This window comes from Puntigrus tetrazona, chromosome 11 (genome assembly GCF_018831695.1).
Source record: "Puntigrus tetrazona isolate hp1 chromosome 11, ASM1883169v1, whole genome shotgun sequence".
Taxonomy (NCBI): Eukaryota; Metazoa; Chordata; class Actinopteri; order Cypriniformes; family Cyprinidae; genus Puntigrus; species Puntigrus tetrazona.
The window spans coordinates 2,361,727-2,387,423 of NC_056709.1; the positions used below are offsets into that span (position 1 = coordinate 2,361,727).

Sequence of the window (25,697 nt, forward strand, 5' to 3'; positions counted from 1 at the left end):
AATTGGGCCTATCTCTCCCACATCAGAACCATTGATATTCCAATAATTTGTCTGGCACGGAGGGTCTGGTCTATTTTGCTTGTGTAGAAGGATGTGGGTTTTTGTGTGGGTTTACATCGGTGTGTGTGTGTGTGTGTGCTGTAGATCTCACGTTATTAGTATTCAGGTCAGGGACAGAAAAAAATCAGGGTCCGCAGCTTCTTTCTTCATTCATATGTTCAGTCCCTGTTTTGTCTTCCTGTGGTTATTATAGAGGGTTTTTTTTTTTTCTTTTTCATTTGTCTAGATTAAGTTAGGTGATATTGGCCACTCTGTAATGTTTGTCTTCATCTCTGGAGTGGTAAGAGATTGGTTCTACTGGAATTCTGCAATACCTTTCCATTGTGTAACTACAGAAATGAGTTTGTCGGTTAAAAGTGATTTTGTTACAGATGCTCAAAAAGAATGCTCCGTCTCGTACATACGACTGAACTGTTGTACAGCTTACTGTAAATGCAACTTAAAGCAATATTATAGATTCTAAAAGAAGTTAAGATAAACTAAAGATTTACGATGGCACACATTATATAAAAGGTCCTATTCTATTCTATTCTAGTCTAGTCTTGTCTAGTCTAGTCCAGTTCATGGGTTTAGACATTGCACTATGCAACTTCACTTAGAAAGCAGACTAAAATCATATTAGCATGCATATTACTTATGACCCGAGTGAAAGGTTGTTTACCGGAACCCAAATGTTTGCAGTAATATGTATTTTTATTGGTTGAAATGTACTCTTTCCCTTGACAATGTCCTGCTACAGATGTTCTAGTTTGTCCTCTCCGCGTCGTCGAGAGATTCCGAGACCTTCGTTCTGACGAGGTGGCGGATCTGTTCATGACCACGCAGAGAATAGCCGATGTGATTGAGAAACACTTTCAGGCATCCTCCCTAACCATCGCCATTCAGGTACACACGTTTATACAAGTCCATTGTGTGTTATGATCTAGTCTTCCTTGATGTTAAAAATAATAAAAAAATATTAGTATTATTAATTTATTTAATTGTTAAGATTTGTTTGTGTGTATTTAATTGTGTATATATATATATATATATATATGTGTGTGTGTGTGTGTGTGTGTGTGTGTGACAATCTTTTAGCTTTCTGTCATTTTTAAGTTGAACAATGAGAAATAATGTACTTTATTCATTTAAACTATTCTATTCTATTCTATTCTAATTCTATTCTATTCTATTCTATTCTATTCTATTCTATTAGCCTGTTTAACTTTTGCTGTTAAAAATGTTTCTGTAATCTGATTTTAATATTTCAAGTTAAACTAGAATGTTTGCTTATTTAATGATCTATTATTGTTATGTTATATGTTTTAGATATAAAAAAAGTGTTAAACTGTAAGTGTCAAATATGAATTATGAAGTTTTAAGGAGTGCTTCTTTGTTCATCTCTCAATCATCATGGTATTGGCAATGCTTTACGTTTTGCCAAATAATAAAAACTCCATAACGCTGAGCATTTAAGATTTTACTGGCATATTATTTTGTTTATACGTTATAAAAATGTTATCGATTTACGTTATTACACTATTTAAATATTTTTGTTAAATTCGCCCTATAAATAAATCTTTGAGGATCACGTCCATGTTTTCACGTCATCATACAACATGAGCCTTATAGATGCATCGAATATGATGCTCAACAAAAAACAGATTTGCAGACTATGATTTCATGTTAGGCTTAACATAAATGGCTCTTGGTTTATAAATAATAAGCTCACTTTCTTTCCCGCTCATCATGTGACTTAGATATAACAGATGCATTTTGTATGCTAATTTCAAACGCTTACCTGTTTCAAACCACAAACCAGCAAACGAAAATTATTTAATTTATCAGACAAAAGAGATGATCGATATCCTTTGCCGCTGGAGTCGATATGAGATTAGATTTACTTGCTTTCATGAAACACTGAAAGGCTGTTCTACAGATAAAACTCCCTTTCTGAAAAGGTGATGCGTCTGAGGTGTTTAATTTTCATGTGGCAATAAAAACTGAGAGAATACTAAATACATATCCAAACTTTTTTTTTATATTTTACTTGCACTTGTGTAAGACCTGCAAAATAATTGTGATTTTTTTTTCTTCACATTTCTAAATTAATTTCACATACCTGTATAAAGCTAAATTCTACAGTGTATATATATATATATATATATATATATATATATATATATATATATATATATATATATATATATATTAGTATATACAGTATTATGTACAGTATAGTACAACGTATATAGATTTAAAAATAATAAAATATGTATATTTTCTACATTTTAAAGTTACAATTTAACTTTAGTTACAGTTTAACTCATCATTAACTGTTTTAATTGTAAACCTCAATTTTATTTGCATAATTTTTAGTTCTGCAATCTTTAAATTCTATTTCAATTCAAAACATATTCAGGTTTAAAACAATAAGTATCTCTTGGCTCAAAAGCGTTAAAAAAGGTGAAAAAAAAAAGATGAAGCACTTTGACACATTTGGTCACGTGAAGGTGCAGCGATTCATTTGAAATTAAAATGCTACTGAATTATTGACAGAGGTGTTCCTGAATTCCCAACTAATTATCTTCCTCTGTTCCCAATAGGACGGACCCGAGGCAGGACAGACGGTGAAGGTAGGGTCTTAATAAGCACTCCCTTTAAATTTATCATGAGGCTTCTGTGACACTTATCTTGTATTAAATAATAATTGTATTTCATTTACAGTCCTAAACCCTTTGAGCATGTCAATTATGCATGTGTCTGGTTAAAAATGCTTTGTCCATATCTTGTGGGCATTGTGACGGTTGACTGCACGTTCAGAAAGTTCTTTGGTGTCTGACTTCGCCTAAAGCTGTGCTCGCGGCAACTAGTGAAGTGTGGAGATCTCATCTGGATTTCCTTCCTCCAGAGTGTGCTTTCGAAAGAGCTTTCTTGATACCTGTGAGAAAGTGCAGCAGATGTGTTTAATAGACTTTGTGCATCTGTTGCTACGCTTAATTGAGGACCAGAGTGAACCTGGCATCCTTTTATGTGATAACATTTTAAACAATAATTCTAAACAAATTTGTATTCACTTTAGTAGTCAAACGATTTTTTTATTTTGTCAATGCATTTTCTTGTGAATGTTCATTTTCATATTAATAATATATAAATTCTACTTATTTTTATATATATATATATATATATATATATATATATATATATATATATATATATATATATATAATTTTTTTGTATGCAAAAAATCTAACTGTTGTTTGTTTAGTTTTAGTTATTTTAATGCTTAAATTAATTTAAACTAAAAAATTCTAATTACTTTATGGTTTTAGTTGTAGATTTATTTCATAGTTCTATATAACCGTAAAACCTGTATTTGGGTCAAAGAAGTCTGCATCAAAATAAACTTTTAAGGTCTACTTTTAAGGTTTTAAATATGTTTTTGGGCGAATAAAATGTCAGTTTGGTTGAAATAGTGTTAGTGTCGCATTGTCATTCAGGCGTAACACAGTAGTTTTTTTAAAAATTCAAACAACATGACTTGTACATAAAAATATAGAAAATAAAATATATAAAAGAATAAACAGTTTTTAATGAGTAAAATCTTACTGACAAATAGGCAAAACCTAGAAAAGCTGCATGTTTTATTTTTAACTTTTTTAACTAATTAGAATTTGTCTTTTAATGTTTCGTGAATTGATTTTTACTGTAAATACGGCTTCTACGCCGAATGATGTTTTAGTGGGTAAATTTGGAAAATCGGGGAATTTTTTGGCTCAGCAAAACAAAATTGCATTTAATTTGAACAGAAAACTTTTTTTTATATTACATTACGACTTCTATTACATGCAACAGATCGACTCCAACCTCTGAATCGTTCTTTATGTTCAGTATAACGTTTTCCACGTTTCCATTTGAGTAAAATATTCAACGATGAAAACTGCGATTAAACTGTTTTCGTAGGCCTGAAAAGGAAAGCTGTTTCAGAGCCTAAACTAAACGTAACCCCTCGAAGACACTTTTTTTTAACAATTAATGACGCACGCTGACTGGTGCGCGGTAACTCCAGAACAAAACAAATGAAAACAACCTTTCGTCTGTCCCCGTACAGCCCGAGCAGTTGAGCTGGTGATTTTGAGTGATTTTTGTGGCCTTTCCGCATTGGCTGTACTACTTTGTGCACATTATCTAATTGAATCCATCAGTTACATTGTCTCTTACGTGTGAAGTCATATTTAATTGCATGTGGTAAGGCTTATTAATTATGCATGTATAGCAGCTTCCACGAGAGCAGTCTGGCTGTGGCCTGAGGTGTGGAGCTGTATTAAAATGGCAGTAGTGTTAATTATGTTAATTGCAGTGGGACTGGACTGAATTCCAATGCCTCTTGACAGAATTCCAATGTCTCTCGTTGGATTCTGGAACATGAGCAACCCATTCTCCTTTGAACAGTAAGAGCGAGTTACTTTTAATCAATTAGCTGGCTTAAAAACGACAGTGAAAAAAGAAACTTCATCGGCGTCTCTCCCCCCTTTCGGTTTTCGTTTTTTTTGTTTTTGAAACGTGTAAAGTCAGTTTAATCACAGGGGAAAAAAATAGCTTTTTGCGTTTGAGTGTTATTATAGAGGTCTTAAAATAAATAAGTGGCATGTTTTCCTCATTCTAAGTGCCAGCTCTTCAGAAAATGAAAGAGCTGTTCGAATTTCTCCTCTTTAACAAGCGCGTTTAAGTCAATATCATTGCACTGCACTGATAGGCCCTCATTTAAAAGCACAGGCTTGTGTTTACGCGGGCATTCATCGGTATTTTGTTATGTTTAAGATAGCGTCCTTGATGAGAGGTCAGGTTTCGCGCATTATCAGATTTTAGCACAGACTCACACGCCACCATTCACCATTGAAAACTGTAATTTTCATAATTATTTTCCGTCCCCCTTAGAGTTGAACGTTGAGTTTTGCCATATTCCAATCCGTTTAGCCGATCTCCGGGTCTGGCGATAACGCTTTTAGCTGTAGCTTAGCGTAGATCACTGAATCCGATTAGACCGTTAGCATCATGCTCAAAAATGACCAAAAAGTTTCCATATTTTTCCTAACCTGACCTGTAGTTACATCGTGTGCTAAGACTGACAGAAAATGAAAGTTGAGGTTTTCTAGGCCGATGTGGCTAGGAACTCTATTCTCATTCCGATGATATCACACAGTGATTAAAAATCATTTAACTTCTGTCGACATAACCACCTACTTGCACAGGGAGCTAACGTGTTGAAAATGACCTAGTTACCTAGCTTTCGGGTGCAACATAATATCTTTGTGCCTGCTGACCCGATGGCATGGCAGCAAAGTTCTTTTATCGGGAAAACTCCAATAACTGTTTGGTCATTTTTAAACTAGATGCTAACGGTCTAATCCGATTTAATGATCTATGCTAAGCTACAGCTAAAAATGCTACCTCTAGACCCCGGAGATGCTAAATGGATTTGAAAACTGCACAACTCAAGGAAAAAAATGCTAACGTTTTGTCAAAATTTAGTTGAGTCCTTGCTACGTTTTTGGATGTTAGGTCCCAATTAATTTGTCTGTTCTGCGGTTTCAACGCGCTGTGTTTTCTGCCGACTGGCAGCCCAGGGCGTCAGGATGCTATTGGGTAAATTGGCAAAATAATTTGTCGGAGCACACACGACAAAGTACAGTGCCTTTAATTTGCATACAGTATCTATGATATTGTTACCTTTCAAATGTATTACCTTCTAAAGTTACGTAATTAACTGTAATCGTCTTCCCAATTTATCTTGACTTTGCTGTACGTTGTGGATCAAATAATTAACAAGTTATTTCAGGGAAAATGGATACATATTTACAGGAAAAGGAAACAACAGCAACCTGCTAATTACATTTCCTTCATCTTTTCACTTATTCACGTTCATCTGTGGCAAATCGACATGACTGAGTAATTATATTGGTTTACTCAAGGTCTTGTGACTCATCAGGGTGGGTTTGGATAAATTGAATTGGCAACACACTGAGAAAACATTCCCTCAGAATTAAGAGGTTCAAATACATTTCTGTGAAAGTAAATGGGTTTCATTTATTTTAATCTTTTTTTTTTTTTTTTCTTCTTTTATTTATTTAATTTAAAAATGGCATTCCCCCGTTGGATGTCTTGCAATGCAATTCCGAACTCCTTTGCTTTGCAAAGGCTTTTTTTTAAGCACAAAAAGGCAAATAAAAGAGCAAAACAGGGAAAAAAGATGTTGGGCAGCTCCATAAATATTCACTAGTGCTTAATGGATGGGTTTGGAAGCTGTTGGTCCTCCTGTCTATTTGTTGGTGTTGTTAATGTTGCTTTTTCCCCTCCGTCTCATCTCCCTCATGCTCATTAGCCCCACACAGCACGCTGGGAACATCAATCCTCCCCAGCAGAGAAAAACAGCATTGCTGTCATTCGATTAATAGCAATGCTCGAGTTCCAGCCCGCTGCCAAAGACCGGTTCTAAATCACTACTTCTGCCCAAGACGGCACTGCAGAACGGAATTCAGGTTGGTTCGTTTGGCCGAGGCTTCCGGAGCTCTCGCGCGGCTAAGTTTGCTTGTTACAGTCGATCTGGGATGAAAATGGCTCATTCGAAGCAGATAGTCAGGGTTTTAATTCAGCGCAGAGGCCAGCTGCCATCTTGCCTGGCCAGTTTCTAAATCATGTATAAAATAAGCACCATGAATTATTGATTGCCCCAAAGTCGTGCAGTCAGGACAGTTTAGAGGATGATTTGATGCGCCTTGAAAAATGCCCCCAAACAGAGCTTGTGTAAAATGGCGAAAAAACGATCACAAGTTCTCCCCGTGGAGCATCTTTTAATCTTTATTTTTATTTGCCAATTTAATGTCTCAGGCTATTTTTCAGCTGATGTGTGCTCGCAATAAGATGGTGTAGATTGTCAATACAAAAGTGGTCAAAGAGAAATGGATTTCAGATTTTTATTTTTTCTCCTAAAAATGAATGAACCCAATACCCACAGAGCAGTACATTCTATGCAAAATCGGCTTCTGCAAGATTCTCTTATTCTTATTTTTATTCCCACTTTATATTATCAAGTGGCCTTAACTACTATGTACTTACATTTAAATTAAACATTTATGCCATGCATTTATTATGTTTCTCCATTGTGCTTACATATTTTTTTTTAGATATCTATGTTTAGTTAACCCACCCTTAAACCTAGTATTTAAGTACATAGTATTTAAGGAAACCTAATATAAAGTGTGAGCCTTATTCTTAAAACATACGGATACCAAAATTTGGAATTACTAATATATCGTTTTTAAATGTTTTGAATGTAGTCTCTTATCGCTTACCAAGGCTGAACTTATCGAAATATTCAGCAATAGCAGTAGTATTGGGAAATATTATTATTGTAAATTGTTTTTATGTATCAGTAAATCCTATTTATAACAAATTTATAAACGGCCATTATTCTAGTCTTCAGAGTGTCACATTTGGTGTTATTTTTATTAGTTTTTATTTTATTTATTTGGGATAATGTATCGGGATGTATCAGTTGTTAATATTATAGTACTATTAATACAAGTATAATAGTTCCAGTGCAAAGAAAGACTGTTTTGTTTTATTTTTTAAGCTCCTCTCCGTATTGGATTATGGGCAATATACTGTTCTGCAAGATTTACAACAGTTATACACTATAAATCATAATGCATTATGGGTATGAAACTGTGAAATAGAGGGTATAGGGAATACATTTTTTCACCAAAATTCAGACACGACTCATAACAGATGACGGTATATGGATTTTGGACACGGCTAAAGTCAGCCCTTATTAAAATATACAGTACAAGAAAAAAACAAACAAACAAAAACCTTAGTTTAGTAGCACACTTTCCATAATTTATAAACTAATTTTAAACATGGAGTTACTCAACATTAGAACCCTGCCTAGTTGTTTTATGAAAACAGATTATCTCTTGCATATAGCACATCTGCTATGCTAAAGCTCTGGGTCCATTCATCACTCACATTATTGCAATCAGGTGCTCGGTGCCGGCAGTACAAAGAGGACAAAAAATGGATCTATGATTGAATAAAGGAGCAGCACTCTATAGAAACGAATACATTTTTACTAACCTCTCTGCCTGGAGCTATATGAAGACAGAAGACAGATCTAAGTATTCATATGGTGAAATTGGGTTTCCGTATACTCTATCTAGCAGAAAACTGGGGAGTGACTTAAGAATTTAGTCATTTGTCTTGCTTCGGATGGTTATTTATCTTGCCTGCAGTGTGTGATGGTTCTGAGTTAAAAACTCCTGAGCATATTCATCATTACCAGCATAACTGAGTTGTGTTTGGACTGTTCTGAACAACAGCTTGCCATTTATGATGGATTTATAACTTGTTCCATCATCATTTGTGAGCGAGGAAGCCTATGTTCTGAGGTTTTCTGGATCAAAACTTTTATTTTTATTCTTTAGTATAGATCCATTTTGATGTACCAACAGACTGCACAGAGACTATTTTTGATTACCTGTGTTAGTTATTATGAACTGAGAAATGGTGTGTTCCAGTTTTTAATCATTATCTTATTGTGCTCCATTAGAGCTTGGCTACACACATAACCAGAGGTCTTGTTATTTTTTACATTTACACTAATAAAACAGCCAATCTTCAGCAGCCTCACCAATTTTAAATGTTCTTCAATTCTTTTTTTTATGATATTTTTTTATGATTCATTCTATCTATCTATCTATCTATCTATCTATCTATCTATCTATCTATCTATCTATCTATCTATCTATCTATCTATCTAACAGTACTGAGTACTGACAATGTTGTGTTTATATCAAATAACAATAGCTATATATATACTCACAAATGTGAGATACACAGAATTTATATTTCACTTCTTCTATGACAGGACCAAAAGAACAGAATTGCGATAGGTAATGCAGGATTGTGAGATAAAAATCAACAACACCAATAAAGAATGTCTTTGTTACTTGAGAGTAGGGAGCATTGACGTTAAGTCTTTGACTGACGTCATGGGTTCCCAACTGGAAACCCAATCATCCTTGAGCTTAAGAGAAAAGGCCAATGAGAATTAGTGAGGGGAATTTGCATGCCAAGCCACTCCCCCATACATAAGAGTATATAAGATGGCAGATCCCTGGGGAATGGCGAAGTCGACGTAGAACAGGCCTCCAGCTATTATCTGATGTTACCCAATACACCGGAGGATGCAAAGATTGTAAAATCTTTCGATAGTAATGGGTGTCATCCAGCCTGCAGCTCTGCATATGTCTGCCAAAGAGGCACCATGCGTCAGCGCCCAAGAGGAGACATCACTTCGAGTGTAATGAGCCCCCATTCCTATGGGGCACGGCTTGGACCGGTACACAAAGCTGATCGGATCCACCACCCAATGACCCAACCTCTGTTGTTGGAGATTGCTTTCACTTTCTGCTGTGCCCAAAAACAGATAAAGAGCTACTCGGAGTTCCTGAAACTCTGGGTACCTTCCAAGGTGCAAGGCATGAATGGGACACAGCAACACACAAGGGTCTGGTCTGCCTTCTTCAGGGGCCCCTTGATCCTGAAAAAGAGTGGTGGGAACTTTGGGCACATAACTAGGTTGGGATCTCAAGGTAATGTGAGAGTCAGCCGAACCAAATTCAAGGCACAAATCATTGACCAACAATGCATGCATGTCCTCCATCCTCTTCATGGTTGTGAGTACGACCAGGAGCAGTTTTGAAGGAAAAATATTTCAGGAGTGGTCTCGCACCCCTGAGGAATCTGACAATCAGGTGACGCCTTCCCAAGTTCAGCCCATCCACTGCATCGTAATGAGCCGCGATAGCAGCAACATAGACTTTAAAAATAAAGGGGAACAGCCTCCCATCCAACTTATCTTGTAGGAAAGAGCATATGCTTCTTGGGAAGATGTCTAGGTCTGGGAAAGCATGGGACCTGACCAAATTTTGTGCACTGTGGGATTACATTCCCGAATAAAGCAGTAAATCTTCTGTAATTTAAACTGGAGCAGTTGGTCCAACAATGTCCTATTCCCGACGTCCTTTCAGAGCAGCTTATCTGCACTTTACTCTTACTGACCACCTGTACAGCATGCATTCAGGGTTGTTATGTGCAAGTTGCATGCATGAACCATGCTTTCTGTGCCACACATTTTATTTGCGATGTCTGCTACAGTAATGCCCAGAGCAGGCTGTAGCCTACTGATGGTAAATATACAGCCCCCAAACAGAACAGGCAGGTTGTTGATATGTGAGAGAGCAGATATGTGTGGAGCAAGGTTTTGATGCACTGTCCTTGAAGGATGTTCAACTTGGTTGTATTAATATTTTTCTTAGCCTATGATTTTAAATGACAGCTTTTGTATTTATTTCTTTATTTTTTCTCTGCAACAGTTTTTCTACTGTGTACCAAAATTTTATATTTTGACGAAACAAATAAAATAGCTAGGCTATTTTTGTACAACTTTCATTTTTTCTCTCTGCCACATTTTTCCTATTGTAGCCTAAATGTTAAGCAAATTGTTCATGACAAGGATAAAAAAAAAAAAAAGAAATACATTTATTTTTATCTGTGACACTTTATTTTGCTATTATGTTGGCAGCAAAATGTTAAATGGATTTTGTATCTTAAGATACAAAATTCTTTAACATTTAACATCGGTTTGGGAAAAAATATATTCTAAGCTTACAGCAGGTGAACAAAGAGTAAGGGAGCGGTTGGGTGCAGGATGTAACCTTGTGGGAGCGGGACTAAAAAAAAAGTCTAGCAAGAGGAAAACCAATCAACCCCAGAAAGAAGGTCCCTCCTCCAGGTATCTTCCAAAGAGAGGCTGTGGAGAGGAGCATGAGGTCCATATACCAGCTTCAGGTGGACCAATACGGTGCAACCAGCAGAACTGGTACCTCATGCTCCCTGATATTGCACAGAGTCTATACAAAGAGGCCTACTGGGGTGAAGGTGTACTTGAGAAGACCCCGGGGCCAACTGTGTGCCAGTCTATCCGTGCCGAGGGGAGCCTCGAACAGGGAGTAAAACAGCTGGCCATGGGAGGATTCAATGGGAGATGAGCTGGATCGTAAAGGGGTGAAATCTCCATCCTACAGGGAGAGTGAGCTGACGTGACAGCGTATCAACTGCATGATTCAGCTTCCCTGGAGTAGATGGTGGGCTAGTTGCGATGAGAGCAGATACCACCCTGGTGTCTAATGTAAGCCACTGTTGCTATGTTGTTTTTGTGGACTAGCACATGCTTGCCCTGTAGCAGCAGTCAAAACGGCAAAGAGCAAGCAGTACTGTTAGCAATTTGGAATAATGCTGGGGCAAGATGTTTTTGTCCATCTGATTCTGTACATTCAAGAACTGCTGGGCAAAGTCCTTGAAAGTGTCCCCGAAGAGGCCACCCTGGGAGATGGGTGCGTCAAGAAAAATGTACTTTGTCAGCATCATTCATCTGCGCAAGGTTCAGCCAGAGATGGGGCTTCTGGACAACCATGGGTGACATCACCTGACAGAGGCAACGTGCCATGACTTCAGTCGCCACAATCAGTTCCTGCATCAACCTCGGGTCAGAACTACCCTTGTGCAGCTTTGTGAGCGCTTTGGTTTGGTGGACTTGCAGGATAGCCATGCAACTTGACGTTTTTCTTCTTCGTAGCTCTGCAAGCAATCGGCTTTGAAGCAGAAATCTGAATGAGTAGTTGCACGCCGCTATCTTATACACCTGTACATACAGGGGAGTGGCTTGACATGCAAATTCCACTCGCCAGTTCTCATTGGTAACGTCATAGTGACAGCGAAATGAAATTATGAGGTTTCAATTTAAAAATGCATTTTTTTGTTCTTGCAATCCGAGTTTTTATTTTATTTTGCAATTAAAAAAAATAAAAAATAAATAAAAAATATATATAATCAAAATAATGAGATAAATTGTGAGTTTTATTTCCATAGTGCTGCTCTAATACTACTACTAGTAATAATAATTCTAACAATAATAATAATATTTATCATTTTTATCACTGATAATGCATAAACCCCTAAAATGCCATGTCAAAGCCACACTGTTTTTTGTTTTTTTTTTTGGGACTGAGCTCTTTGCAATGTTTTCTGAGATTGCCTTACATTTTGACCAAAAATGAGGTACATTAGAAGGCATCACAATTTTAGCCCCTATAATTTTGAGATGGTATTTGTGTTGACATGGTGCCTATAATGGCCTAAAATGCTTTCCAGCAAGGCAGTATACTAAGGTTTCAGCTAATGTGATGCTGGTGGATGACTCTGGAAAAGATGTCTGCTCCTCTAATAGGTAGTTTGGGCTGTGAGCCTCCGTTGCTTTTGACCCCCTATGTCTTAATTGGAGGCCAGCTGTTGGTGACAAAATGCATTTGTCTACTTGTCTGACTGGATTTAACCTAAACAATATAAATAGCAGTGCGGCTATTTTGCACATTTGTTCATCGTCAGAAGCTAATTAAAAGACATCTGTTTTAATTAGAAGAGCAGGCACTTTACAAACCTTTTACTCCAGTAGAAGTTGGTTGCAGCTGCAGATTTTCTTTCCTGTCTTTGTGTTAATCCATCTTGAGGAAAGTTTATAAGGTCGGCTGAAATGTAAATGATCAAGATGATGAGTTGTGAGAGGATAAACACCTCTAAAATTCACATGACCATAGAGGAAAATCTGATTGTTTACACTGAAATAATACATTTTAAAATATGAAACAATTGGTTATGCATCTGCCTAAAGACATAGTGCTTGACATGCAAATGTGTTCTCTTTGAGTGCTGTGGAGATCTAGAACTTAGCTGTTATAATAATTTAGGTTGTAATAGTTTTATAATATTGCATATTATTGAATTTACTTACAATCCTGTAGCATTTAAAAGGATAGCACAACATAAATGGGTCAAAGTGATAAACTGTACAATTTACAGTTTTAATCTCTCTCTCTCTCTCTCTCTCCTTCCTTTTTTATAATTAATTTGATCACTGTACATGGGTGCTTAAAAGTTAGGTATTATTATTATATTATTATTATAGTATTATTACTAAATAATTACTATTACTAAAACTTGAAATATATTATTTCAATAATAACATATATACTGAAACACTGGTTAAAAGAACGCATGGTTAGAGTAAATTGTCCTTTCACATATGATCTATTACTTTAATTTTTATGCTTAAATACTTAGCATGAAAGAAGGCTAATAAAATCATGTACAAGGTAATCCACATTCTTTATCATGTAATATGAGTTACAATAAATGTCAGACTCTGACCCCAAAGTCTTGTGCGTATTTCACTGCAGCTTGTCACGTTGCTCTTAAAATCACCCATTTTATCCTTCCAATTTTCTGCACTATTCAGTTGGTGGCCCTTTGCCACTCGCTCTGGTCTACTGAGCTTTCCTTCTCCATGCTAAGCGGCCTCTAAAAAGTCTTCTTGATGAAATGGTTTTATGCGTGTGTGTGTGTGTGTGCGGGCGCGTTCGCCATGTTTTTTCATACTTTCCTCAAGGTAGATGAGTTTAATAATGCAGACATTATGCAAATGCACTCATTAAATAGAAAATGCATTGCAACAAAGCAGATGCCTCCAAACATGTTATCTTGTTTGTAACATTTATAAATACTTATTCACCAAGCCTGAGCTGTTTATCACAACAGACTAATGAAAAATGAATTAAAAAGCACTGTAATGAGGTTATAATACCCTGGTAGAGTTCAGCTCGGTGCGAAAAAGCACCAAAGTGTTGACGGTTTGGACAGCAGAGGATACTGTTTGTTTATCTGTGGTTTTGATGTACAGTATGTCTGGCTAAAATAATCAGGATAGGCTTTGTCATAAAATCGTGTTCATCAGTCACTTTACTTGACTTTTTCAGGGGGACACAAGTCATCTTCTGTGTACCTGTTCTTTTATTTTTCCAGGTTTTTATGTATGCTGTCCACATTACACTGTCATGTCACCTGTCTTCATGCAGAAAGCTCTGATACATTAATAGCGAATGATCACACATTACAAAACTACTGGGGGAGGATGGTGACAGGCCTCCATTTTACTGTCTTGATGTATGACTTTGATTTTTTTTTTATACTTTTAAATATCCTTTACTGAGATCTTCAAAGAACAGCGACAGTTCTACATCTCTTTTTTCCTGCCTTTTGTTAAGCGCTCAACTAGAAATTCCAGCAAAACCAGTACCTTTCCGTTTTTGCATGTCAGATTCAATGCTGAAAATAGAGAGAACATGTAGAGAGTACTGGAAAGGATTTTGTGATACAGATTTGTATGCGGTAAAGACAGGCTTTGAGAACTCTTTGTGTATAGATCGTACAAAAATACTGATCTAAAGATTGATTTGTTTGAAAACGTATGCTAAAGTGATGATCTTAACGTTAATGCAGCACAAAAGTGCTACCAAGCAGGTTTACAATTGAGCCTCGTTATGTGATGAAAGCTCTTTAAGGACTGACAGTGTTGTTCGAGATGCGACAAATTTACTGTCAATTAATTGATTTTATGCTCCCTAATCATAACCTGAGTGAAAAAAAAAAAAAAACATTGCTATTTTATTGCCTCAAATGTTCAGTTCAGATGGAAAATACAGTTGTATGCATGTTTTTTTGTGAGTTTTACAAGAATTATGGTGGTAGAATTATGTTTTACGAAGTTGCTAAAAATGTCATGTGGTATAACCATCAAGTAAAAAGTAATGGCGTGTTTTCCTTACATTTCTGATACATGCGAATGTTCATAGATAAAAAAATATATATATATATATATATATATATATATATATATTATATATATATATATATATTAATTTTTTTTTTTTTTTTAATCATAAATTAATATTTAAATAAAATCACAGGCAGTTGCACAACCTGACATGTTACAATCAGAACCATTTTGTAAAATATAATTTAAAATGTAAGAATATAAGAATATTACAATATTAATTAATACAAAAAAAGTTTCTGTAATATCAGCTTTGGGGGTTGCACCACATGACATTTACTATATTTAAGCTTACCTAACCTTATCTGGTATTTTAGGAGACTTGTTGATCTTGATGCGTAGGGTCTACATACGTCCCTTCCATAATGTAATTTCATTTGAATATTTTGTTACATTACTTGACTTTGTTGGTCGTACCAGATGACTTTAATACATAAATGTATAGATCCAGAAGAGAAAAAAAGCAATGATAACCAAATATATATATGATAACCCGATATAATGCACCCAGCCAGTCAAAATAAAAAAATAAATAATTGTCTGCAAATATGTTGGGTAGGCAAAACCAAATGTTTTGTTCATTAAAACAGAGTGTGTTCTACTGGGACTCAAATTACGTTGCTAATGTGCACCCAAGGAAAGCACAATTTTACAAACTAACCGTGCAGATGGCCAAGTTTGTGACAGCATATTGCAGAAGGGAATTTGCCGAGGACATCTGACAAAGTCAATTTAAGTTTTAAAAGCCTAAAAAGAAGAAGTCTTAGAGGTTTACTGATGCATGTCTGGCGGAACTTACAGTAACTCTTGCATGATTTCAGAGAAGTTAACACTGAAAAGCTGCCAGAGGACTATGTTGTAGTGAAGGAAGTGAGATGGAGGGTGGTAGAGCGTACCTGTCCTTACCTTCTTTGACAGTGACCTCAGCTTTGCTGAGCGATGGTTTTTCGATTAACCGTTCCTCTGTTCCTCTTGTAATTACAGCATGTCCATGTTCACGTGCTTCCAAGAAAAGCTGGAGACTTTGAGAAGAACGACAGCATCTATGATGAGGTGAGGTTCAATTGTCGTACATCTTCTGCTTCATGTACTACATGTTATCACATACATTCTGACAGGGCAATTAACTACATACCGTCATCATGCAAGTAACATTTAGGCTGTATGTTTCTTAAAGGGACAGCTCACCCTAAAATGAACATTATTCAATGCCAATATGTACGGTTCTGTGAAATATAAAGAAGATAGTTTGATGCATGGCAAAGAAATTAATTAATAATTCAATTTGTTTCTAAATAAATTATTTGTGGTAAACACACAAAAACATTTGTGACATTTCACTTGTAATTGAAGTATGCTCTTACTAACTCTAGCCTGAATATCAGCAGGTTCATATGAATATTCCACTCAACCCATTTATAAGCCTTGCTTTTTTAATTCCCAAAAGTGCTCGGAGAGAAATGAAGGGCCTCATCAACAGTGCTCGACCGGTGCATGATAAATTAGCTTGTTTTTAATTTGCATGTGGTCATGAGGGTTATTGTGGAGTTTTGCCGTATATATTTTCAGCGTCCTGCACAGCAAATGAGTGAGTTTTTTTTTTTTTCTCCCCTCTGAGTCGTTTTTGTCTTCCAATAAATAATGAGTGAGGGCTGTCCCCCCTTACCTTACGCCGTTAAATGTTTTATAAGCTAAACTAGACGCATTTACTCTCTCATAAAGCGCATTTAAGAGACGACGGGATTTTAGCGTCCCACTGCTACAGAAGATTAGCAAAGAAATGCTTTTCAAGCAGGTCCCTGCCATTGCCGTTTTTCGTGCTGTAGTAATAGTAGCAAAAGAGTGGCCGATGTGAAGTACGAAGGGTCGTCATGCCACTTTTTTTTTTTTTTTTTTTTGGACATTTTATGGTGTGGAATTATGAGTAAATCGAGCTAATTATCTTATCTTGCTACTTCTCTTGGTATATGGGTGAATCTAGCCAAGAACATGTCTAACTACAAAAATAAAAGAAATAAGATGCTATTTTGCGATTTTGGGCGAAGAAGACTAAATCTTTGAGACCAACACGCAAACACATTTTTGACTCTACACTGCTCACCGTTGTTATTTTTTTGCATGCATACCGCAACATACACTTAATAGAAATATACGTTTACAGTACAGTCAATACTGATCTATATGTCCCACCAAAGGAAGATGTGGAGAGTATTCAAGAAGATTGCTTTAATAACCATGCTTTGAAGACAATTGAAGACAAAAGTCCTTTTACCTAACCCACTCCTTCGGTTCTGCACAGGCCTCTTCCCAAACAAAAGCACCAACGACTTCAGCCATCACAGTTAGGGTTTGTTTATCCAGCACGGCTAACAATGGGACTCCGGCGTGCGGTTTTATTTGTCACTTTATTGAGACAATGTGACATGCTACAGTAGACTCCCGCAGCGTGGTCATAAAGAGCCTGACAGCTCCTGTGTGAAAGATACAGTCTTCAGCGCAGCTTTTGTGCTCCTGCTCTGTCTGATGTACCTGATGGCATTTCCACTTTCCTTTGCGGTGTCACCTTGCCAAAGAAAAGACTGTGACTGCTTATCATACTTGTGTTGTCACGATTTTTCTTCCCTTTACTTCTTTATTGCTTTCGTAGTATTTTTCTCTTTTAATTTTCTTGTCAGTCAACCTAATGGCAGGAGAAGGCAGTTTGTTCTCCTCTCGAACCACTTAAAGGGGTAGTTTACCCAAAACTTCAATTCAGTGTTTAGAATTTGAAAGAATGATTTAAACTTGAATGGGTCTTTGGATAAGAACTTGGAGCTTGGAGAGCTTACCCAAAAGTTCGTGTTTCCAAATAATACAAAAACATTCATCTATGATCCCAGGTGTCAATTTAATTTGTTTTATTAAGACTTTTTTTAGTCATCGGCTGGACATGATGCCAATGTTTTTTAAAAAAAATTTATAATAACTTAAATTATTGAGCAACAGCTGAATGCAAGCTCACCAGTGAGAAGTCGAATGATTTAAACTTGAATTCTTTGGATGACCTCTGACACGCTTACCGCATGAAACTTACCCAATAATATCCTCACGCCCAAGCCATCCCAGGTGTTTTGACGTAAGCTCAGAAGAGACTGGATGAACAAAACTAAAAGTCGAAAAGTAAAAGACAAATATCAAAGGGTTTTACTATAAGAACAACTGCAGCTTACGTCATACGGGGGTCAGAGGTCAGTGCTTTCAACAGGACCAAGCAGTGGCCTTGAAATTTAGGAAGTTATAGGTTGTTCTCTAATGTCCACTGTATGTATCTGGGTGAAATAATAAAAAAGTTTTAAGTTTGACCAAAAGCTGTCATTGCACCAGAAGCATTATATGGGATGTAGGCACTGGACTGATTCCAGGAAACAGGACTTTATTTGTTTGCTGTCTCTCATTTTTCATCCCTAATGTATTAAATGGCCATTTGCTAAATGGTGTGTTGAAAGATGCCACCATGCTCAGGAAGAAAAAAAAACCAAAAACACTGCTACAGAGGTTCCTGGTTTCGTGGAAGGTTTTCTAATCTCACCGACTCCATCCTCTCCATAAAGGTCAGTGGTTTTCAGAAATAAGTGTTGTGACCTTTTTTAATCATGAGAAGAAAAGCAAAAGCGTTGCACTTTAACAGTTGTAAATTTGAAAAAGGGCCGTGAGTTTAGCTCCTAAAATGGTAACTTCCATCCGTTTTTTACGCTTCCTAAAGAGCTATGAAACGTTAACTGTTTCACGAAATGCCATTTTTATTGATTACTTGGAAAATAACATCACGTCAGTGTCACTAAATTCAACAAATCACAATTTTTATAATATGCATCATTGTTGTTATCATTGTGTGCAGTATAATGTTGACTTTTACTCAACATTAGTCTAATCTTCATTTGTCGTTCGCATCTTAATATTCTGGCTGCACCGAATAGAAAGCTACTATAAATCTATACGGTAGAAACTGCAGAAACGTCTACTTTTGTCTACTTTTAATGGCTTTCCTGTCAAGAGCAGAGCCACGCATCTCGGGAACAGAACAAGCGCTCTCCACAGGGCTACTTAATGAGGAGATATTAAAACGACAGAGTGAGGATTATAATCACACGCCTGTCAATCCACCGGTGGAGGAGCGTTAAAGATGGTTCCGGGTTGATAGGACGGTTAGATTCTGCCCAGGCATTTAACTCTAGACGTCTAAATTGAATCTTAATATTTGTATGTTTTTTTTCTGAAATGCGTTGTTGTGCCCGCCAGCGGCGAACCAATGGAACTGCGAAAATAACACGCTTCCGAACAGGTTGCCCAAATGTTTATTTGGCAAACAGCCAGTTCCACGTCAAAGGAAAGTTGAATAAGGGTTATGTTGATTTAATATCGATGTCAATAGGAGAACTCTCAAGATACCTTAAGATTTGCTCACGCTAAGAAAAAAAAAAATAAACCCATACATCTGACGCTTGAATGCCTGAGCTCCCCTTTAGCTATTTAAATACAGCGTATCGTGTGGGACACATCTGATTCTAGAGAACATTTGATTGGACAGAATGCTGAAAGTGCAGAAGGCTGTCGTCAAAATTCTAATTTTGTACTGGCAGTGGAATTTATTTCTGTAGATATCTGCTAAATGTGAATTCCACCAAGTTTTTAGAGCATAATAATAAGTAGCCTATAGATAATAATTAACATTATATAAGTGGAGGAAAAAATCATGTTGTTATATATATTATATATATATATATATATATATATATATATATATATATATATATATATATATATATATATGTATATATATGTGAGCCATCATATTTAGGGATCCTTGGCATCAGAGATGTGAACATTTCTATTTTTAGCGCAAACTGGTTCACTTGGTGTCACTATTTTTAGTCAAAAGCGTTCAGTTCAAGGTATCAGACACAAAGTTTTCCTAAATCTATTCCAAAATACACCGCTGAACAAGTCTCCCTTATTTATATCTCTGAATGTATTTTATCCATCTAGCTGATTTTCCCCTTCATTTCATTATCTACGCGATCGATATATCATCAGCAGACTTCTCTCAATTTCAGGGAGATTATCATTTTGTGGACTGAGCCGCTTAAAGACTTCGAAATCAAGTGTCTCGCGCTTTCTCTCTCTTGTACCCTCTATCCTTTTTTTTCTGCCCTGATGTTGTTTGATAGCTTTGTTCATTAGATCGTTATCGATGGCTGCTTCTTGCAAAGTATGGCAGAACAGTGAGCGAGCGATCATATTCGGCGTAGCGGTTGGGGGCCGGGGCGGCTCGGTTGTTATTTGGGGCGTGATTTATCGCCGGGCCCTCCTTCCTCCGCGCCAGAGTTTCGGCGGAAAAACAAAGACGGGGGAGAGGGCGACGTAATGAGAAATATCAATGTATTCTCATGTTCCTGCTCTCCCTGACAGCACGCAATCCATCTCTCTGACACTCACCTAGTTAACATTTTTATCAGAGGGCCAGGACTCGTCATTTTTTACCCCCTTCCTCTAGACGAGAGTATAAGTCTTCTCTAATAGTTTAGATAAAGATGAAGAATCAGAAACATAGCTGCACTGCTCCTCGTGAGAATGATAAACAAGGGAGCCAGCAGTCGCTTTCATATTTTTACCCCTTATAGCTCTTGTGCATCTGAGTATAACAGGGTGTAGACAGAGATCGCTGTACCGTCCTTAAGCTATGTGTTACGGAGCACCTGCGTTCTTGAGGGACTGAAGCATTCGGTGGAGGCGTCTACCCCAATGCAAAAATGTCCTTTCTTTTTCCTTTTAAATTTTGTTTTATTTTATTTATTTATTTTTAATTTTATTTAATTTTATTTAATTTTATTTAATTTTATTTATTTATTTATACATTTATTTTATTTATGTTTTAAAATTTATTTTATTTTATTTGTTTATAATAAAAAAACATCTGCTAATTACAATATCTGTAAATATGTATTTAATTAAAACTATAAATATGTATTCCTTTATTTACTCACTTGCAAATAGTTATGTGGTGCAACAATCAAGTAAAATATATTAAAGTAAATATTTAAATTATATTTTCCTTATACCTCGAATATGTGAGTGCATGCAGTCATGTGCAAAAGATATTTATTGAGCTTGACAAACAGTTTTTACGTTTGTTAGTTTGTTCGTTTGATTTGAAAGTCGAATGTCGGTTACGCTAACCTTTTTTAAATTATTTTTATTTTATTTTTTTATTTTTTATAACAAAATTATGTCCTCAAAAACACACACACACGCAAAGAAACAACAACGATAATAACAAGTATATAAAAGTAATATATTTTCCTTAAACACGTCTTGTTTAAACAAACAAATAATAAAAATGTCTTAATTAAAGTAATGCTTACAAATATCGTTTTTTTTTAAAACAATCATCTCCTACTACTTTTTTTTTTTCTTAATGTTACCAAAAATATATTTCAATTCAGAAATGAAGCCACGTCCAGTACGGAACAGCTTCGAGTCAGTGTAGACGTGAATTGCGTTCTAATATGTTTTTGTATTAATGAATAGATCCAAAACAACAAAATTAGTATTCATCCATTGACCCCAGAGCTAAAAAAAAAAAAACAGTAGTGCCTTACAGATGCATTCAAGAATAAAAACATAGCTCATTTCTTGATCCCTGATCTCTGTATAATATCTTTGTGAATGCATATTTTTTTTAAAAATAATAATAATAATGATACGGTAGCTACTTGTGGTGGTAATTGGTTATGTACTCAAATATATGTACTTGGCTTCTGTTTGTAAGAGTCAGGCAAGGATGCTGAAGTTATTTTAGGAAAATGTAATAATCCCTTACATATAAGAAAATTATATTCAGAGGAAGCAATTCAGAGACCGAATTCCTTCTGTGTAGCAAACAGACATTTATAATGCAGGATGAGTTTTATTCATAAGTAATCACACAGATGGCGGCATCCTTGTTTCCTCAGCTCTGTCTTTCCCAGCGCCAGGTGTTGATCTAAGAGAATAGACAACTGTGTCTGGCAGAACAGAGGATATTAGTAACAAATATCTGTCTGTCGAGTCTGACTTTCCTCTCGGTCGCTACACTGCAAACTTTCCTTTTAAAGCCGGAAAATGGCCTCTTTGGTGTTTGCGCTGTCTGTCGCGCACCTTCCCGGATAAATGAAACCAAGATACAGTCGATATCCATAATGGTTTAACTGCTGCAACATCTGACCTTTCGTGTTTTTTCGTTTTTTTTGTGGCGCACCCTTTCCCACGGAAGGAAGAAACAGACAAAACAAACCGTTCTGAAAAACGCTTGTGACCGAGTATCTGTCATTCTGAGGAGTCGAGCGTCAGAGCAACGTTCTATATATCGATTTTAGCATTTGCGTTTTCTTCTTTACAGCTCTCTGACTTTGCCCTTTGTCTCGCGTACCGTCTTTCTTCTTAAATGTCTTTGAGTCTTCCATCTGCGGAGAACACGGAGACGTTTAGTCTTTTATAAGAGTTTGAGCGCGTTTTGATGATGCACTTAATTGTGCCGGAGGCTGCAGGATTGATTCCGCTCTCGCGTTAAGAGTTCAGGAAAAGGCCTTTCGCGAGTTTGGTATTGTAAATCGAGACCCGCGCGAGGCGAACTGGTTAATTGGCCCGGGCGAAGCGTCTCGCGCGTGCCTTTGCAGCTTTAGCTTTAGCATTAGCATGCTCGTCGCGTGACCCGTACATAGCCGCGTTAATTTTGGCTGCTTCGCATATCATTTGGATTCGTAATGCGCGGCGCTCGCGTGGGAACGTGTTCAGCACGTAACTAATGCGTAAATATACACTTTTGAGAAAAAAAAAAAAACGAACTGGCATGAATTTCCAGGCCGGTTAACAATAGGCGACCTGTGCTGGCAAAATAAGCCAGGAAGTGCAAGGCAGAAGTGAAAATGTCGATTTTTGGCCAAATTTCAGGTTTTCACAAAACGTTTTTGAAAAAATGAGCCCTTGACTAATGATCACGATATTCCAAATAGTAATCGAACATTTAGAAGTATCTTTATTTGTACGTTTTCTGAGAGGAGTAGGCTTTTTCTAGACTTTTTTGGACTGGCGTCCGAAACATTCGTATAAGGATAACTCCGGCACTCTGTCCCAAGACACATCTACATGATCTCATGGCATAAACGTACCTCGGTGCGCTTTTTAGCAAGACATCAAATACGTAGGGTCCAACGGGGTAAAGGCATCCCAGGGTACAATGTGTTTTTGATATTATATTCATCTAAGCCACTAGATGGCACAGAACCATGACCTATCACTTTCCAAACCAACCTCTTTTCAAGATTCACGTGTATATTTCTCTGATTCTTGATGCGATCACTCGCTGCAGCACAAAGTTGATTTAGTGCTTGATTCATCTAATATTTACTGTTTTTAAAAATTTTGTAGATTTATGTATATATATACATTTTCAGAATCTTGAAATTATTCTCTTTCTGTATTTTTATTAACATATTTAATAAAGTTTCTGTCTTTTTATTTACGTATTTTAATAATATTTATTGAACAACAACAACAAAAAAAAACAACTTTTATTCTTCAGAATAGGCAGACATGTTATGCAGAAATTCAGACCTTTTTTTAAACTATACTCTCATTAGTTTTTTTTTAGCTCAGTAAAATATCAGTCTAATAATCAGTCTAATAACTCATTTGCTGACTGAATCAGAATTAATCTCGGTGCATGAAAATTATTTAAATAGTTAAAAAAATAAATACAGTTTTTTTTCGTCTGTAAAATAAAATATTTTGATAAATATATCTATAGAAGTTTCATTTCATAAGACGCTTCTTGTAAAGATTAAACTTCTTTTTTATTTAGTTAGAAATAACAGAAATGAGAGGCAGTTTATGTAGTATTGTTGTTCAGTTTATGCCGAGCGTATACTATATAAATATCATTTAAAAACCACACAGTTTGCCTGCCTTAATCCTCCTCTCCAAAGCAGACAGAATATGTTCTGTCTCTATTCGCTGTGAATCAGGTTAGCCGGTGTATGGAGAGTGACAGGCGCCAGCAGAGACGGGCAGAGAGGACGGTGGCAGCTAACCTTTCACAGAAATCATTTTTCATTTTCCTCAGCTGTGTCCATTGCCTGCAGATCTGCCTGGGGAGAGGTGTGTGATGCATCCAGCAGCAGCCGTTCCCTGCGGTGCCGGCCGCGGAACTGTAATTTGATTCCCGGAAAACTCTACGGCCTGAGACAGCAAGTCGCCTGACTGTTTTTCTTTAAATCCCTAGTTATTATATATATATATATATATATATATATATATATATATATTCAGATTTTTTTCCTTCTGATATGAGATGCTTTGACTTTTGGCATGAATGTATAATGAACTGAGCAGGTGGGTTTGTTTACGGAGTCCAGTGGGATCTCCTGCGGTCACGTATGAGCATATCCACCTCTTAATTTCTACAGGGAACTGCTGAAATATAATTTTTTTTTTCCTGTGCATCCTTACGGCCCTTTTCGTGTTTGACAAGTCTATGCAACACTTATACGACGATATGTGTATATTCGAAATTACAATAGCGTGTCCCCGCTGGTATGGGAGTTGTTTCGGGAATGGAAATCACAGAACATGCTAGAATTGTCAAAAATGCGCTACGTAGCGTTTACGTAGATCTGTAACTCAACGCTGTTCTAAAAATCTATACTCATGTGGCTCAATTATACTGAGAGCATGCAAATGAAGCCTAGTGCCCCTCTTGAAATCAAGTAATTCAAGTACGGGTAGGAGGCACTGGCTATATTTAAACAGAAAGCTGATTTAAGAGCCTCTTGCAATGTATGTGTATGTTTTTCGGGGGCCTATAGAACAGTAAGTCCTCGAAACCGGCCGCGCAACTTTCCAAGAGTGCTGATGTAACTGCACTTGGAGATGTTCAGTCGTATGCCTCGGCTGGCCTGCATTGCATCTTTCCAGACAGGCTGTGAATCTGTGAATTAGTGGTGGGTGTTTTAGTGAGATTTTTGTGCCGGTTAAATGGTTAGACCAGTAGGTGGCAGCAAGTGCCATTTTGGCACATTTCGCGCGCTTACGTACTCGAACACAATTTTTGATTGAAAACTTTCGAATAAGCACTACATACGAATAAATAAATAAGTCACGTTGCGTCGATCATGTTTGCACACTGCCTCCGAAACGTTCGTCTGTCGTAAAAAAAAAATAAAAAAAATCGGACCCGGTTTGGATTTCTGCTTTTTCGCGTCCATAGCAACCGTTTTGATTGGAAAAGATAACAACTGCGAAAAATGCTAAAAACACATACAAAAATTCATTGTGCAAGGACCTTCGCAGCAGACTTCTACGCGACCGTCAAGGCGGCAGGCTTCTACGCGAAAGTCAGTGACGTAAAGACCACAAGGTTTACTAGTATGTTTTTTTTTTCGAGAAAGACCTCGAGGGTTTACAGTATGATTCTGGCGTAGGGTGGGCCCAGCTCTCATCAACCCATTCGTCTAAGAAAAGATGCATCCAAAGGTAACTTCGCGACTTTGTAGTAGACGAAAATAGCATATCCGCATATATAAAATTAAACAAAATATAACCGTAAATGAAAAAATTCTACTTCCAGGGAAATTTCGCAAGCATCCGGTGGACACTTTACTCTACCAGCGTGGTTATTTGTGAATGGCAGTGAAACTAACAGCATGTGTTACGTGCAAAGCCATTTTAAAAGGTAAAGTCGGTATTAAGTCAGTGTTTATCGAAAATTTCATACAATACAGGCCGCCCTGTTCTTGTTGCGCCGCTTAAATAACATATTGTATGTCTCGATGAAGAGATTTGGATATAATTTATT

General features: G+C 36.7%; 1 protein-coding gene across 4 annotated transcripts in view; it reads left to right on the plus strand.

Annotated features, from left to right (window-relative positions):
- fhit (fragile histidine triad diadenosine triphosphatase) overlaps positions 1-25,697 on the plus strand; it is a 236,996-nt gene that overhangs the window by 181,264 nt on the left and 30,035 nt on the right. For all 4 annotated transcript variants that reach the window (XM_043251385.1, XM_043251384.1, XM_043251383.1 and 1 more), the window contains 3 exons: positions 800-945; positions 2,646-2,675; positions 15,812-15,880. In XM_043251385.1, the coding sequence (XP_043107320.1) occupies positions 800-945; positions 2,646-2,675; positions 15,812-15,880 (245 nt within the window). The remainder of the gene's footprint in view (positions 1-799; positions 946-2,645; positions 2,676-15,811; positions 15,881-25,697) is intronic.